This window comes from Schistocerca piceifrons, chromosome 2 (assembly GCF_021461385.2).
Source record: "Schistocerca piceifrons isolate TAMUIC-IGC-003096 chromosome 2, iqSchPice1.1, whole genome shotgun sequence".
Taxonomy (NCBI): Eukaryota; Metazoa; Arthropoda; class Insecta; order Orthoptera; family Acrididae; genus Schistocerca; species Schistocerca piceifrons.
The window spans coordinates 255,766,252-255,784,503 of record NC_060139.1 but is presented as its reverse complement, the minus strand read 5'-3'; the positions used below and the strand labels follow the sequence as shown (position 1 = coordinate 255,784,503).

Sequence of the window (18,252 nt, the reverse complement as noted above, 5' to 3'; positions counted from 1 at the left end):
TTTCAATTAGTCTACACAAGATGTCGTACGTTGATACATATAGGTTCATGTTATTTGCTCACAGGTGGCAGCACGTACGAGTAGTCTGAAAAGTCACGTCAAAGATTGTGATGTACAAAGCATGCATGTTGTCCTTAGGTTTATATGCTTTGGTGTCCCTCACAATTCGGCAATTATTTCAACGTTTTTGGTGTCTAATTGTCTAAATATCTATCTTCGTAGGATAAATATGAATTTATTACATCTTCGTTTCTATTCACTGTGATAATGAGGCGAAACAATTAACATTTTTCTGTTATAAAGAAAGTTGTTCGTTGCTTTCATTTAGCGAAGTAGCGTGTGACATTGCTGTGGCTGTGAAACGAAGGTCTTTGCAGTAGTGTTTCAGATTCAGTAAAGCACTAAGATAGTTCGGTGGCGGGGGAGTTGTACTAAGTGTTAGAGAAATGGAGAGTTTTACGAATTCGTGTAGATTGTGTCTGTGGAAAGGAGATAAAATGCTTCCAATTTTTGCATCTCCTGACGACGACGAAACAGCATTGAAGATTCGAAAATGCTTGCCGTTAGATGTAAGTACAACACTTCATTGCATTATTGACATACGGTATTTTATACGTACTTGGGCGATGACTTTTGCTTTAATTTGGAATGTGTGTTTGTTTAAAACTAGATAAATTTAACTGTCGTATCATAAACTGAAGAATACTTCTGATGACCAAGCATTCGTGTTTCATTACGGTGGAGGATAGGCTACTTGGTATACGAATATTACTATGTTTCATTTGGTACGTCACAGTGGCGTTTAAGTTAAATCGTGAACCTTGGAACGAGAGTGTTGTATATTACGCAAACGGATGTTACGCGCTGATGATAACATATTTTGTTTCACATATTACGTACTGTTAAGTTTACAGTGTATAGGTTAGTTTTCATTAATTAAGACTGACCGTAGACCGAATGTAGTAATGCAGTAAACGTATAAATACATACCTGTGTTATTTAAAAGTTGAAGTTCGTTTAGTCGTAGGAATATCAACACATCGAACAACGTGCCAAACAACATTCGTTTATTGTTGTTGCCTTTTTGGACCTACTTGTAAAATTAGTGGTGGGTTGCAAAAGTCGCCGAAAACCTGGAAATACTTAATATGATATTCATTGTAAAAAGTCACATCTGCTGATAAGACTTAGATCTTTGGGAGTTTAAGAGGGGAATTTGAAACATATTTGGAATTTGGTAGAAGACTTAATTAGTAACTATAGGTACTTTTTCTTGTTCAAACTTTGAAAGTGTACAGTATCTGACTAGATTACAATGTTTTCGAAAGTTGGGCATAAACAGCTCTCCCCTGGTGTTGCTGGGATTTTTGGTCTTGAAGTCCGGAGTGGGGAATATGAAATGCGAGTTTGCATCGGAATATTATGCAGGCAGATGGTAGGCCACGAAAAATATTGTTACATTTGGTATCTAAATTTTCTCAATGAAAGATATTGCCTGTTCCACTTTTTAGATGTTTCTTGTCCATTCTTTCATATATGTCGTGAATTTCTCTCTTCCTCCCCGTCTGTCCTTCCTTCCCTCTCTATCTTTTTGTTTATGTGTAAAGCTATTTTTATCCTACATTCCAGTATTGTTTGTTTTTCTTTGCGTGTTTAGAAAATATAGGTGCAGGTCCAACAACATTTTGCTAAACTTCATCAAGTCATGCAGTTTGATTTTGTTGGTTTAAGCTGATACTGTTCCAACAGAGTAATTGCATTATGAAGAGGATATAGGAGAACATTCAACATGAGCTTTGGCTTTGACCAATGACATAGGAAATGTGACAAAACTCCCATAAGCAGTATGGCAACAACTATATAATGTGATGTTACTGCTAATTTTTTCAAATGGGCTACATGCACTACCAGTTTTTTTATTCTTTCAAATTCATTGGGGTTGGCTTTGCCATCTAATAAAGAAACTGTTAATACATGCACCAAAATGTGATGTGTAATACACTGTCATTGGCCGGGGCTGACAACTAATATCAAACACTCCCCTTGAGCAATGAAAGTCTTCTCACCTTTGTTTAATACAACAATACTAAACTGCATTGCTTGTGCAAAATTATCAAAGATAATATCTCATGTGCTTGTTTGTGCAGATATTGGACTCTGGAAAAAAATATAATCCAAGTGAATTTGTAGGTATTTTGTGATGTGTAACGTATCCTGCTGTTTTGGCTGAAGTGAATTTTTGCCGTATGTATTTGAGCGAAATCATACATTTATCAACTCTTGTGAAAGTATGACAGTGCCAGTTTACATCTCTGATATCAGCTATATGCTTAATGTGTGTGTCATTCCATTTCAATTCAACAGACCTCTCAACCTGATCCTCTCGGATTTCTTTCAAATTTGGTGCATTCAATGACCCAGATAAGCGATGGAAAAATGCCAATTTCCACATGTGTATTACAACTGTGAAGAAAGTTACAGGTCAAGGAAGTGCTAAATTTACATGCGTATGTCACAACATAAGTGACTGTAATTCTGGTTCTAATTTCGTTACAGCAATGAAGATGGTACCATTGGAAAGCTAACAAATACACCTTTACATTGATATGTCACATGACAGGTTTCTGAGAATTTTCATACCAAAGGTCATTGACCTTGACCTTGAATGTCTCAAACCACCCTATCTTCAATTTTTTTGAAAAATGTGTGTAATTGCTCCAGTATGTTACTATAAGTATGGTAAATATCAAGATGGCACACCACGGCATCATGCACAAAAAATTGTTTTGTCAACTTAAGTACTCCTTCAACATGCAGTAAGCAGCTATGTATCCAGCATTTTCCGTAACACCAGCCAATAGCAGTTACTTTTATTCAGACCAGTTCTTTAATATTTCTAGCTGTGAACAGCCAATCAGAGAGGCTTTTATTTCAACCAATCAGCATTAGCCTGTTTTAGTGAACACCAAGCTGTGCAGTGATTGCAGCAGAGTTTGTGTAAAACATGGCTGCTTTTACAGATGGCCCTGCCTCTGATTGGGTGGGATATGCCTGTGACAGGACAATGAATCAGTTATGTCTTGCACTTGGGTTTGCCACAGGATATGACCCATGAAGAAAGGGATTGGGAGCTGTGGGTGATGCAGTACCACTTACGGAGAGAAGTATTTTGGGTAGGAGGTCCCTAATTCTTGGATGTGATGATAGATAATTAAAACCCTGGCAAACAATATGGTTCAGTTGTTCCAGTCCAGGTTGGTAATGGGTTACAGTGGGACACTCCTATGTAGCCAATTATTCAGGGTGGTGGAAGGGCCACAGCTGCGTGAGAATATTGTACGGAAAATTGTTTGTGGACTAGATTTGACAGTTAGTGTCTCTCTGTGGAGATCCTTATAGGACTTTCAGCATACTGGGCCAGCAGCGTCTTTATCACAACAAATACAGTGTCCATTGGTGGCTAGCTTGTATGAGAGTGATTTTTTGGTGCAGAAGGGATGACAGCTTTCAAAATGCAGGTACTGTTGGTGGTTAGTGGATTTAATATACAGAGGTGTGGATTGAGCCATTAGAGAGGTGGTCAACCTCCAGAAAGGTGGCATGTTAGGTTACGAACCAGGTCAAACAGATGGTAGAGGTGTGGGGGTTGGGAAAGAATGAAGAGTGAGTGTCATGGTTCTGATTCCAGATTGAAGATATTGTCATTGAACATGGATCAGCCAGTGGGTGTGACATTTTAAGAGGTGAGGAAGGTTTCCTATAGACGGCACAAAGGGATTGTCTTAGGGATTCCAGAAGGCCTCCTCAACCGAACATGCCACTTTCCTGGATGTTGACCTTCATCTCTCTAATGGCTTGATCCACATCTGTGTACATATTAAGTCCGCTAATCATCAACAGTACCTGCAGCTGGACAGTTGTCACCAAATTATCACACCTCTACAGCTTGGCAACCTGTGGATAGCCTATAGGCAGTGACAAGAAGTCCCTTGCTTAGTATGCTGAATGTCTCTTGACTTTGTTTAGACAAGCACTGCCTCTTAGACCCAGTTTACAAAATTTTCTTGTGCCATATCCTGACACTCCCCTAATCCTCTCATCATCCTCAAGAATCAGCTACAATAGAGCGTACCCTCGTTGTAACCCAGTTTCATCATGGAGTGGAACAACTGAACCATATCATTTGCCAGGTCTTTGATTACCTATCGCTGTGGTCAAAATTGAGGGACATCCTATCCAAGAACCTTCCCATCTCTCCTGAAACAGTCTTCCACTGCCCACTCAGCTTAAACAGCACATTCGTCCAACCCTACGCTTCTCCCACTTCCAACCCAATGTCATTGGGGTAATGTGACTGTGGAAGATCCAGGTGCAAGATTTGCCCAATTAACTCATCCAGCACTTCCTGCTCCAATCATGTCACAGACTTATCCCATCCCATAAGTGACAGGGCCACATACGAAAGCAACCAAGGCCAGTTTCAGCTCAAAGCACACAGGTCAAGAGTGAATGTGTCACATAATCATTTCAAAGTTTTCTGAGAAAAAAATAAAACTATTTAAGTTCCAAAAGACACCACTCAGAAACTTAGATATTTTGATTTCCTGGTGATTTGTAGATACTTTTCATTCCCTATCATCCTGCACTACATTTCTCATGTAGACCCTACATGAATTTGCATTGTGCCCTGGGCCTTAGCACGCAACATGGCCATGTGTCACAATGGCACTACCTTGAAGTGGGGGAGACAGTGATGCATACGAGATACCATAACTGCAACTACCAGGGAGCCATGGCTTTTTCACAAATTCATTTGTGACACACATGGGACCTTGAGTTGTGGCAGCCCTTTCCCTTCCCAGGTGGCAGTCCCTTCCCCTGCCGCTTCCTCCCTGTGCATACTCCCTTCTGCTCCCTTCTTTGCCCTCTGTGTCCTTACTTATATCAGCTCAGCTATCCTCCTCATAATTGGTATTCCATTCAGTTCTTGTTCCTCTTACTTTTTTGTTTTCACCTTTCCTTTTCACTGTTTTTGTCCCTCTTTGGTATTTGATCTCTCATTCTAATTTTCTCTCCATAGTGGAAGCCAACTGGGGAAGAACACCTTACTTAGCATATTCTGTGGGTGGCCCTACCACCTGTCCCATCTTCTCCATGATACCAATGTCTTTTAGCATTACACAGCTAGCACAGTAACCAATGTGTGTGTGTGTGTGTGTGTGTGTGTGTGTGTGTGTGTGTGTGTGTGTGTGTGTGGTTGTTATATATCCTTTTGATTGAGTCTCCTGACAGCAGAGGGATCACAGTTCTGATATCTGAGCTGAGCTGAGCTTGTGTGCCTAGAGGAGTGTGTACTTGTCATTCTGGAGCATTGGAGCTCCCAGCAATGACCTCTGTGCCAAATGGCCCTTGCTGTGGCTGGGTGATGCCTGCAGAGAGAGCCTCTAATTGGAATGATATCAGGGCAGAAGCTTTGCATATGATTGCATGTGAAATGTGTTAATCTTCAAGTTGGCCATTTCTATATGGCCATCTCTCTAGTTGAGAATGAATCTTTTAATGCTGTCTGGCTTGGGGTGAAACCCTTTACTCATGTCAGGTCTGCACCAGGGCTGACGGGGACACTTTCACATCCACCAAGTCTTTATTTTTTCATGTGAACTGTTGAAGACAAGTTTGGTAAGTGCACTCTGAGTAAAATGTGGCCAGGTTCACTGTTGATCAAAACTACTTCAGCTGCCCAGTCTGCAGCCCTTCATGCCTGTGACAATTGTGGTGATGTCTATGTGTCCGTTACTCCACACCAGCCTTTGAATATGGTTCAGGGCATCATTTTTCATAGAGACATCATCCTTCAGATTGACAAGTAGATGAGTAGCTCCATGCCAATCTGGAACAGCAGGTCATTCATTTTGTTTGGCATGTTCAGAAAGGCCGTAAGGACAGTTGCATAGTTACCGTCACCTTTATTTTGGCAATTGATGGGGATACCCTTCCAGAGGTGTAGGTTGTGTGTTATCAGAGTGACGTTAAGCTGTACATCCTGCCACCCAGGAGGTGTACTCTGTGTTTGCGTTTTGGGCACAAGTCTTACACTGTACAGCAGAACCTCTGTGGTGAATGTGGACGCCCAGTTCATGAGGGAAGCCCCTGTATTCCACCACCTGTGTGTGTTAATTGCCATTACCATCACACTCCAAACTTGCCAGATTGTCCAGTTTGTAAGACGGTACAGGAGGATAAGTCTCTTGATCGTTAACCCTACACTGAGTATCATAAGAATGATCATCTTCAATCTGTCTCTGTGTCATCTAACTTTGTATCTGTTATGTCCTTTCCCCATCCTCCATCTACCATACTCCAGTGCCACCCCTATCCTATCCCACTCCCATGCAGCTCCTATGCTCTTTCCTGCAGGTGCTGCTCCTCCTATCCGGCTGGAGAAGTGTCCCGCTCCTTCAGATTTTGTTGGTGAGGGGGGAGGGGGGACCTTTTCAGCACCAGACCAGAGACCTACTGCCACAAGACGGCCATGGTACCACAAGGTCGCTTGCTCTCTCTTGGTTCCAAATCTTAGTGCAGCCTGCTCTCTCTGGGCCCTGCCTTCCTCAACCTATGAAAGGAAGTAGAAACGTAACTTGCAGGACAAGGCCCCTCTGGTGCCCCAGGAGATACTGACTCCTTCCTCACAATCTGAGTTAGCCCTCTTGTTCGTGGATGTCACCTTGTCCTTGTATGTGGCAGATCAGCCCATTCACCTCCCATGTGGATCCCCATTCCATGCTTATTCAGTAGAAGGGTAATGAATACACCATCATTCCAGAGCTGCAATCCCTTATTTCCTTTTACTCCACAGCTTGTGTTGTTCGGGAATCTCATTTTACTGAAGCTCACTTACCAACCCTTTGTGAATTCTGTGTTTTCTGTCGGAACTGGGTTAGTCCTTTAAGGGCTTCTGATGGAGTTTGGTGTTGGGCCACATGAATGTTGTAAGTACATGGATCCCCCTTCATACCACATTGGAAGTGGCTGTCATCCAGGTCCACTTGGACTCTGTGGTCGCAGTTTGCAAACTGCATCTCCCCCCTGGCAGGCCACCAATGCTTGCTGCCATAACTTACTTCCTTTGGCAAGTACCTCCTCCATTCCTCATCCTTGGAGATTTTAATGCCCATCTCCCCATGCAGGCATTGCTTTTCATTTAGTCAGGATTTCCTCATAGACCAGTTTCTTGCAGATGACTTTTCCCTTGTTAACTATGGTTCTCCTACCCATTTTAGTCCCCTCCCCTTCTCTCTGCATTATGCTGGTCGCTACTGTCACTTCTCCCTTCACTATGCCGGTAAATACTGTAACCTATGTATCTGCATCAACTAAACAATGTGTCATTCTTACATTCTCTAGTTAACATTGGTCTAAATTCAGCTTCCTTGCCTGTCATTTTTTGTTCACTATCCACTTCATGTTGATTCTTTTGTTATCTTCCCACCTCCCGATGACCAAGTTACCCCACTGTCCTTCCCATTGCACTGATTGGCCTCTATATATATCCCAGATCGTGTTTACCCCCTGTTTATCAGGTTGTGTTAATGAAGTCACCCATGGCACACCCAATAAAATTATTTGCACCGGTCTTATCCTCCAGGGTTGCCAATGACAGTCATCCATCTCAGGCATTGCCCTTCTGGGTGGTCTTTGGACGTATCCATTAGTTCTTATGGAACACCTTGTGATTCATTATGCTGCTTCAGCAGCCTCCTATCCAGTTGCCTTCCCCATCCAGAAACAGTGGGCTGAAGCTTCCCAGTTATGTTTTGCCCCTTGTCAGATGAAATCCTACAGTGAATCATTTACTGTAGGGATCTTCTTTTGGTCCTCTTCTCTTCCCATGATTCAGCACCTGCTCTCAGTTCTATTCACAACTAATTTAAGCGACACATTAATCCTCCACAAAGGTAGTATCTCCTCAGGGTGTTTAACTGTGTTTGGCTCCAAGTCATTTTTCCCAATCAGTGGAGGGACAGTATTGTGTTTCCTGTCCTTAAGCCTGGTAAGGGTCTGTCGTCCCATGAAAATTACCAGCTATTCAGTTTCACCAATGTTCCCTCCAAGTTACTTGAATAGATGGTGGCTCGTCTGCTCAGTTGGATCCTCAAATCTCGGGGCCTTTTGTCTCCTTACCAGTGTGCCTTTTGTTAGGTACAGTCTCCAGTCATCTGCATAAATTGGAAACCGCAGTTTGGAAGGCCTTTTTTCAGCACCACCATCTTGTCACAGTTTCCTTTGATCTTTGTAAGGCCTTTTTCAGTGCCCCTTCCTGATTTACCAGTTTCTGTGCCAGTGGTCATCCAGAGTTCTGGTTGGCCAGCATTCTCAGCTCTCCACAGGCCTAGTTGAATGGCATTCCAGAAGGTTCTGTATTAAGCGTCCTCCTTTTTCTCGTTGTTATTAACATACTTGTGGCCTCTGTCAGACCATTGGGCAGCCCTATACTATCTGTGGATGATTACTTTATCTGGGCCTTCTGTTTGACAACAAGCTTACTTGGTTGCCCCACATGCTGACTTTTTGGGACACCATCCCCCATCCCTGTCTAATAAACTTTGTGCAGTCAAAGGGGTGAGCACTTCAGTGTCCTTCCCTCTGCCTGTCCCAGATGGAATCCTGCTGTCTTCATATCAGCTGTACTAGGTGGACCAATGCCTCGTTCTCTGTTAATGAGCTGCCTCTTTGTAGTTGCGGGGCCCCCCTCATAGTGATCGATATTTTGCTGGACTGCCTGCACCTTTTAGCCCGTTGCACTAAGAAGTATATCCTTCCGCCTTTCTTGTCTTGGGTGTTAGCGGCTGACACTAGAATGGTTACATCTGTACTCAGTTTTCTTTGTGAAAGTAGTTTGTCCTCCCAGATGAGGTACAGAAGTACCTCAATTTCCTTCTGGAATTGGAGTCCCTCATTTAGTATTTGGGTGGCCTTCGGCCTTGCCTCAGTGCTGGTCATGTTTTTCCTTCTTTTTCCCAGCATTTTGCCTGGTCTTTGTGCCATTTTGTTTCCCCTGTGGTGTCCTTGTTGTCAGGCTCATGATATGGTGTGGGGATGGGCAGTTTTGGTGCCCCATCATGCATAGTGCCTTTGGGGGATCACTTGCTCTCACCCTCCCTTCCCTCCTCCGTTCTGTTTCTTACCTTTCCTGCTGCCCTGATGTTCTTTTTGTTTCTTTGTCTGCTTGTTTTCCTTTCCCATCAACTATACTGTACAGTCTGTGTTTTCCTTCCTTAGTTTCTGTCACTTTGGATTGGTGGTCTGATGACCTTAATGTTTGGTCCATCTTGCACCTCCCCTACCAACCAACCAACCAGAACTACAGCCTGATATGTCTCAATAGCAGCAACTTCTAAAAAGGGTGGTTGTAAATAGGAGTCAGTACAAAAGAACAACCAGAAAACAGCTCAAAATTTTATTTAGCAATACATCGAAATTTATCGAGTTTGTGGTAATAGAATTCTGCATACTCTCTATCTAGTGCTCATTGTCCTAATGAAGTAACACATAATTCAACAGTATCTGATGTCAAGCAATTGTGTAATGTACAGTTAAAAACTAAACTTTCTTAACATGGGAAAATTGTGTTAGCAGCACTGTTTTGGAAGATGCATTTCTTCAGCAGCCCATCTCCAACATTTCAGTGTAAGATCCTCTCAACACTCACAAGTTCAGTCGGCACTTTACGGCTATAACTCAGAAGAACCTTCATGTTCTTAATGCCTGTTGTGCTTCCACTCGTAGGTACACATGCAACGGAAAATGAAGTATCACTTATCATTAGTGCTTTCAGATTCCCCTAGCACAAATTACACCATATCGTCTTGCCTTCATGTTACAGTAAGTATATACTGACTTTCTTATACCTGATTTAGGTAAAGACCTAATAGTAAAACTGTAAAAACGTATTATCTTTCTAATAAATCCAACTCTGTTCTACTGTCATATGCAAAGCAACATAAATCTCAACAAAACCTTTTTCCTGTCACTAGTTGAGGAAACACGAGATAGTAATGACCTGCACAATTGACTCACAAAAGATTTCAGTACTCTTATTATAAATATTGCATTGGCTCCACCTCATAATCTTATCTCTTAAGTACATCTACATCTACATTGACACTCCGCAAGCCACCCAACGGTGTGTGGCGGAGGGCACCCTACGTGCCACTGTCATTACCTCCCTTTCCTGTTCCAGTCGCGTATGGTTCGCGGGAAGAACGACTGTCTGAAAGCCTCCGTGCGCGCTCTAATCTCTCTAATTTTACATTCGTGATCTCCTCGGGAAGTATAAGTAGGGGGAAGCAATATATTCGATACCTCATCCAGAAACGCACCCTCTCGAAACCTGGCGAGCAAGCTACACTGCGATGCAGAGCGCCTCTCTTGCAGAGTCTGCCACTTGAGTTTATTAAACATCTCCGTAACGCTATCACGGTTACCAAATAACCCAGTGACGAAACGCGCCGCTCTTCTTTGGATCTTCTCTATCTCCTCCGTCAACCCGACCTGGTACGGATCCCACACTGATGAGCAATACTCAAGTATAGGTCGAACGAGTGTTTTGTAAGCCACCTCCTTTGTTGATGGACTACATTTTCTAAGCACTCTCCCAATGAATCTCAACCTGGTACCCGCCTTACCAACAATTAGTTTTATATGATCATTCCACTTCAAATCGTTCCGTACGCATACTCCCAGATATTTTACAGAAGTAACTGCTACCAGTGTTTGTTCCGCTATCATATAATCATACAATAAAGGATCCTTCTTTCTATGTATTCGCAATACATTACATTTGTCTATGTTAAGGGTCAGTTGCCACTCCCTGCACCAAGTGCCTATCCGCTGCAGATCTTCCTGTATTTCGCTACAATTTTCTAATGCAGCAACTTCTCTGTATACTACAGCATCATCCGCGAAAAGCGTACTGAGTCATATCAAGTAAAACAGACACATACAGAATAACCCCTGTTTATTATTAGTTAATTCCTCTCATCTGTCATGAAAGTAGTCATCAGTTACATATATCTATAAGCAATACTTCAATATGAGTCATCTTCATGTAACTCTAAACCAGACATCCACTATTTGGTGATGTTGCCATCTTTGTTTCCAGTGCCCTCATAAGTTTAGTTGCATCAATGCATGTGCAATCCCATTGGAAATGCAAATTTCATTCGTATTATTAAATTGATATACTCAATCTTATACTTTCTGTTGAGCAGATCTTCACAGAAACTCTCCGTACTTTGCTTTCATCAATGAAAACTTCAAATACACCCACAGATTCATACCCTACCAATTACTATTCATATTATTGGGAGGTTTCCCTAGTTACTTTCTTCAAAATAGCAACCCCTCCTACAGCTTACAGAGCTTTTCTTCCACTGCCTGCTAATCCCCTTTTGCATCTTCTTCATTTATTCATTAAAAAACTTCATTAGATTACATGTCTCAAAGAGGTGTCTCTACATTACCCAAGCTTTTTCTTATCTAACATTGTCACTCACAAGGTGGTCATCCAGCAGTTGGATTTTTATAATTTTTATATCTATGGTACATGAAGATCAGAACTCAAATATCAATTTACCTAAACAGTTTGCTGTAACTCTAAAAAAATTCTCATGCAAATCGACTTTGAAGATTTGTGAGGGACTTAAATCCACTACTATTAGTAGTGGGCTGCATGGTTAATTTTGGTAGCATTGGACAATCAATGGATCACTGGTCCAAATCTTGCTATGGTCCTGTTTTCATTCAATTTGAATATTTACATCATTTAAATATCAAATCCATTAAATATATTCTGATTAACACATCTAATCATATTTTTTTAAGTATACATGTGGTGGTGTTTTTAATTACATAATACAAGCACTAAAATTATAGGTTCTTAATTATCAGTATTTTATAAAAGATTTTTAACAAATATAAAGGTTTTTAACAAATATTGTTTCTATTAGAAAGCCTTACACATTTATTAACAATCTTTTATAAAAATAGTGATAATTAAGAATTTATATTGACAATAAAAATTTTGCGTGGGATATGAGGGGGGTCAAAGCAAAGGGGTACATACTCCATGATGAATAAAAAGAAAACTAGTTAAAAGATGTTACAAAACCATTACTTTCATGTAGGATTATATTGAATTTTTATGTTGTATGTTACCTGAATAACCTTTTTATGATACGTGAGAAGAGGGAAGTGACCCAGCTAGTGTGAAGTATTTTCTGTAATTGGATAATGCATTAAACTGTATTCTTTCTTATTTTGGTTCACTATTGTAAGCCACAAAATGCATTTCGTTCTTACAGCATTACCTGAAGACTTTGTTGTAGCTATAAATAGCAACATTCATATTTCAGTTGATAACAATCAATAATAAAGCATTATACAGAAAGTGTAAATCACAGTCTTCTCAAGCAAATATATTTTGGAAGCAAAGGGATACTACAAGTGTATACAGACTTTTATGAATTGTGATATAAAATTGATCATGTATATTAACCTGTTACTCCAGCATCAAACAGAAAGAATACAAAGTATTTTTTGTGTTCAGTATACACAAAGAATATAAACTCCATTTTGAAATCTCGAGGGAATTCTAACACTTGTCACTCTAACCACCTAATTATGGGGCATATGAAGACAAGAACATGACTCACATGTGGAATAAAGCCACACCCAGCTTGGGGCTCAGTGTATGTACACACTTCTACACAAGAAATTTGACTCCTGAAGCTGAAATCTCTCAACACCACTTTTTCCTATCATTTTCAGTTAACACCAAAAAACAAACAGCCCTAAGATTATTCCCATAACATCTAACAAAATGCAAACCTTCCTTGGGTATTGAAACCCATGAATAAGTTCCTTTGTCAAAATCTTGCACAAATAACACAAACAAATTCTGTTATTAATTAAATTTACACAGCAGCAAGCCCCACATATAACACAAACAACTCTTCCTTTTTTGCTAAATCCAGCCTACTTTCCCCAGTCAGTAGACTCTAAATGTGTTCAGGGAAGAATATAGTCATAGATCTAGGATAGTAACAAGAGGAAGCATTACAACATTGGAATGTGAAAAAAAAATTAATTACGTTGCAAGCAAGTTGGGACCCCATGCATACCTCACACATGTTTATTCAATTTATGAACTCTCTGAGGCCTTGAATTAAACCACACCCTTTCACATATTTTTCTAAGTCGGTAGTATTCCTCAGTACCGGCTCTTTTCTTGACTTTGGATCCAGCGATGAGTAGCTATTTTAGTGTGGCACATCCACAGTTCCAAATGGTCTGCCAAAATTTCTGAATTTCAGAATATCTTTGTTTTGATCAATCCTTTGTCTTAAGAAGCAACAACTTTTCAAGTTTTAAGTGTGGTTGCTTTGGCCGTACACTCATAACTATCTTCTTTCTTCATAGCTTTTCTTCATTCTTGCCTTAGCTAGTTGCTCTTTCTCTTGCCTTGAGATATAGCTATGTAAGGGAATTCTAGTTCCTCTGGAATCAAATTACTGGGTCTAATACCTAACACAAACTCCCATATTGAGGATAACCTATCACCTTATACAAAATAATATTAATAATGGTTTCAAAGGTAGGAATGTATATGGCCAAAGATCAATTTCTTTGTGGGGCGTTATGTTCTGCACAGCCTAATAACTTTTCATAACAGTTTCATTCTTATTGCCATGGGGAAAATGTACAGGTATTCTGATACATTTTGTTTTATTCTCCCTGTGTTGTCAGATAACATTGCCTCTGAATTGCCCAGTTTGAGCATGAACTCTCTATCTTCTCTGCTACAGTTCTAGCATTTGCCTTCCTTTTAGAAACAACTTCACCTACACTTTAAATGTGTCCGATATTACAAATACTTAGCAACACCCACATCTTGATATAGGCAAGAGTCCAATAAGGTCTACTGCAACTAATTCAAGTGATTTACTTGCTAACACATTTTGTCTCAGGCCAAGGACAGGCTCTGTTGACAATCTAACATCTTGACATTTATCAAATAAAGTTAATCTTTTCTTCACCCTCCACCACAAATTATTAAAAATGAGTGTTTCTCGAATTTTCTCTATACATTTTCGTACTCCCAAGGATGTAGTCTGACTTCTGCATGATGAACTGGGAAGCATAGTCTCCATTATTTTAAGTTTTCCTATAAAATTTTATTCCTGTTTGTAACTTACAATAAATACCAACTTCTGGTTGACTTGTTGAATTCTGCTCTCTACTTCATGTCTCTGCACATCTTGTTGATTATCTTTTCATCTTTAATTTCATTTATATGCATAACTTGAAGTACTCTCTGCTATTTCTGATCCTTTTCTGGCGGCTCTTCCAGTTTTGGCATGTGACATGGGACATCAGCAACAATATTACACTTACTCATAACATATCAAAGTTCCTAAATTTACAGCTCTCCAGGAAAGTTCTTATGCTCAGATCGTTCTTGGGTCTGAGAGTGGGCAGAAAAGCTCTGAGATATGTAGCAAGTCAAGAAGCGTGTATTGGAAAGACAGATTACAGGTGAGGGGAGAGGAGTGTTCATCGCAGTTGACAAAAATATTGTCTCTATTAAGGTCAAAGTGTGACAGTGAAGTTATCTGGTCACTTATAACAGGTCTTGGTGAAACCAAGTTAATTGTTGGATGTTTTTGCTGGCCACACGATTCAGCCATGACAATTCTAGAGTCATTCAAAGAAAGTCTTATGGTCAGTAGCACATAAATACACAAATTGTGCAGTACTAGTTGGTTGCGACTGTAACCTATTGAGTATAGGCAGGTGGATTCATTGCAGGGGTACAGACACTCGTGTGAAGTACTTTTGAACACAATTTCTGAAAATTGTCATGAGCAGCTAGTTTGGCACTTGATTGGAATATGTTAGACCTTGCAGCTACAAACAGGTCAGACCTTATCGACAAGGTCAGGATAGAAAAGGGGATAAGAGATCATGCTGTCATTATTGCAACTATGGTTACGAAAGTTAATAAATTAGTTGAAAAGGCTAGGGGGGAGTTTCTGATAGAAAGAGCAGATAAGCAATTGTTAGCATCTCACTTAGACAGTGAACTTGACATCACTTAGTTGCATAAGATGGACACAGAAGAATTACGGGCAAAGTTTTAAGTGGATTGTAAATTGTGTCCTAGAGAATTACGTGCCTCGCAAATGGATTAAGAATGGGAAGTCCAACTTTGATTTAATAATGAGATTCAGAAAATGCAGAGAAAGCAGAGGCTGTTGCTCTCTTGGTTCAAAAGAGAATGTACAAATGACTACAAGCAAAGATTAATAGAAATTCCTGCATCTGTGAAAAGAACTCTGTGTGATTCATACAACTACAACCACTGCCATATCTTAGCAAAATATCTTGCAGAGAACCTGAAAAAATTATTGTTCTATGTAAAATCGCTAAGTGGGTCTAACGTTTCCATACAGCCACTTATTGACCAGTTTGGTGTGGTAGTTGAAGATAGCAAAACAAAAGCCAAAATTTTGAATTTCACATTCAAGAAATCATTCACACAGGAGAATTGTACAAACATACCATAGTTTGACCATCAAACAGACTCCCATATGGGTGAAATAGTAATAAATAAACATCCCTGGTGTAGACAAACAGCAGTTTTGGAAACCAGTAAGCCACCAGGTGGAATGCCAATTCAGTTTTTCAGAGGGTACCCTACGACATTGCCCCCTTACCTAATGTGCATTTATCACAAATCTCTCGCATAGCACAAAGTCCCAAGTGACTGGAAGAAAGTGCAGGTGACTATTGTATATAAGAAGGGCAAAATTATAAGCCAATACTGCTAACATTTGGTTTGCTGCAGAATCCTTGAATGTATGTGCAGTTGAGATGTAATAAATTTTCTTGAGACTGAGAAGCTTATGTCCACAAATTGGCATGGTTTTTGAAAGCATCGCTCATGTGAAACTCAGCTTGCCCTTTCTGTACATGAAGTCAGGCAGCAGCAGCAGCCAACTGAGACACAGGCAGCAACAATGAAGTATCTGATTTTGTGACATTTTATGAGTTACTAACAAGGAGCAAATTGTATAGTTTCATCTTGTGCTTTAGTAGTTTAGTTTCAGTGTTTCTACTTGTTAATTTAATATTTAATGACACAGTTATCACGTTTTCATTGCTTCAGAAAGTAAACTAATTTTTTGACCTATTACAAGTTGCTAATCAGGAGCAAATTATTTAGTCCCGCCTGAGACCTTTACCAGTTCAGTTTTTGGGAATTTAGACACAGTTCTTGTGTTTTCCTCTGTGTCTACAGGAGAGTTACATAGCGTGTGTCAGTAGTCCTTGTTTGTCAGTGTAGTGTAGCTTTCCATGGTCTTTAGTATGGATAGGGACTGTGATTGCTGTCTGTGGATGTGAGCCGAGGTGGTGATACTTCACTCCCAGCCCCCAGGCTGTGATGTCTTCAGTTACACAGCTTGAAGCTGCAGTGGATGAGCATCACTGTTGTGAGCTGACCGTGGGGATCCAACAGACGTCCAGTATGTCTGAGTCTGCCAATCCGTCCACACCGGTAGCGAGCCCAGGTACTGCCCACACTGACCTCAATCTTTCACCTGTGGTCGAGTGGGAGGTCGCCTCAAGGCATGGTAGGTGGCAAAGGACATCCCAGGAGGCCGCACATAAGGCCTCGCCCATTAGTCTGACAAACAGGTTTCAGGTGCTGTCTCTGACACTGTCCCTCAGCCAGATGCAGTCGCTAGCCCTGTTTCAGAGGGAAACCTCTTAGCCTGCAAGACCTGGACAGTCATAGAGGGTGCGATTATTAGTAGCTGGGAGCTCCAATGTTAGGTGCGGTATGGCTCCCTTCAGGGACATGGCTGCCACGAAGAGGAAGAAAGCCAATGTGCACTCTGTATGCACACTGAGTGGAGTCATTCCAGATGTGGAACAGGTCCTTTCAAACGTCATGAATAGCACAGGGTGCAGCCAACTGCAGGTGGTGGCTAACATCGGTAGCAATGATGTGTGGCGTTTTGGATTGGAAGAGATTCTCTCAGGTTTTGAGCAGCTAACGGAAGTGGTAAAGGCAGCCAGTCTTGCTCGTGAGATAAAAGCAGTGCTCACCATTTGCGGCATAGTTAACAGGACTGATTGCAGACCTCTGGTATAGAACCCTTTGGAGGGTCTGAATCTGAGGCTCAGACAGTTCTGTGACCGTGTAAGCTGCAGATTCCTCGATTTTCGTCGTACTGTGGATGGGTTTCGGGTCCTGCTGAATAGGTCAGGAGTCCACTATATGCAGAAGGGAGCTACACAGGTAGCAGGGTCTGTGTGGCGTGGACTGGGTGGTTTTTTAGGTTAGAGGGTCTCAGGGAAACACAAAGGGCTTCACTCTCAAAGGGTGCAGGTCGAACACAAGAAGATCATAGCTACAGGAACCATCAGTATAACAGTTGTAACTTGTCGTAACTTTGTTGAAGTACCAGCGCTCCAAGTGCTAATAGAAAGCACTGATGCTCAAATCGTTATAGGCACTGAAAGTTGGCCAAAGCCAGAGATATGTTCAGCCGAAATTTTTGTATAGAACCTAACGGTGTTCCGAAATGATAGTTTAAACACAGTCGGCGGTTCCATGTTTGTTGCTGTGAGAAGTAGTTTATCTTACGGCGAAATTGAAGTAGATAGTTCCTTTGAATGAGTATAGGCAGAGATCATTTTTGGCAACCAGAATAAAATAATAATTGGATCCTTTTACCTACGGCGCAATTCAGATGATACAATTGCTGAAAGGTTCAAAGAAAATTTGAGTTTAACGTCAAACACGTATCTGACTCATACAATTATTAAGATGGTGACTTTAATTTACCCTCGATATGTAGGCGAAAATACACGTTTAAAACCGCAGGTATGCATAAAACATCATCCAAAATTGTGCTAAATACATTTTTTGAGAATTATTTAGAGCAGTAAGTTCATGAGCCTACACGAATAGTAAACTTGTGGAAACACACGTGACCTCTTAACAACAAATAAACCTGTGCTAATAACGAACATCAAAACGAATACAGGATTTAGGGAACACAGGTTTGTTGTAGCAAGATTGAATATTGTAACCCCTAAATCCACCAAAAATAAACGACAAATATACCTGTTCAAAAAGCAAATAAAAATCTGCTTGATGCCTTCCGGACAGTCTCCACACCT

The 18,252-nt window shown here is 40.8% G+C and overlaps 1 protein-coding gene across 1 annotated transcript in view; it reads left to right on the top strand.

The window, feature by feature from the left end:
- The first annotated feature begins 424 nt into the window (after positions 1-424).
- The window catches only part of LOC124776698 (mucin-12-like), a 321,070-nt gene continuing 303,242 nt past the window's right edge, over positions 425-18,252 (top strand). The window contains exon 1 of the mRNA XM_047251803.1: positions 425-569. Within this exon, the coding sequence (XP_047107759.1) occupies positions 447-569 (123 nt within the window). The 5' untranslated portion in view covers positions 425-446. The remainder of the gene's footprint in view (positions 570-18,252) is intronic.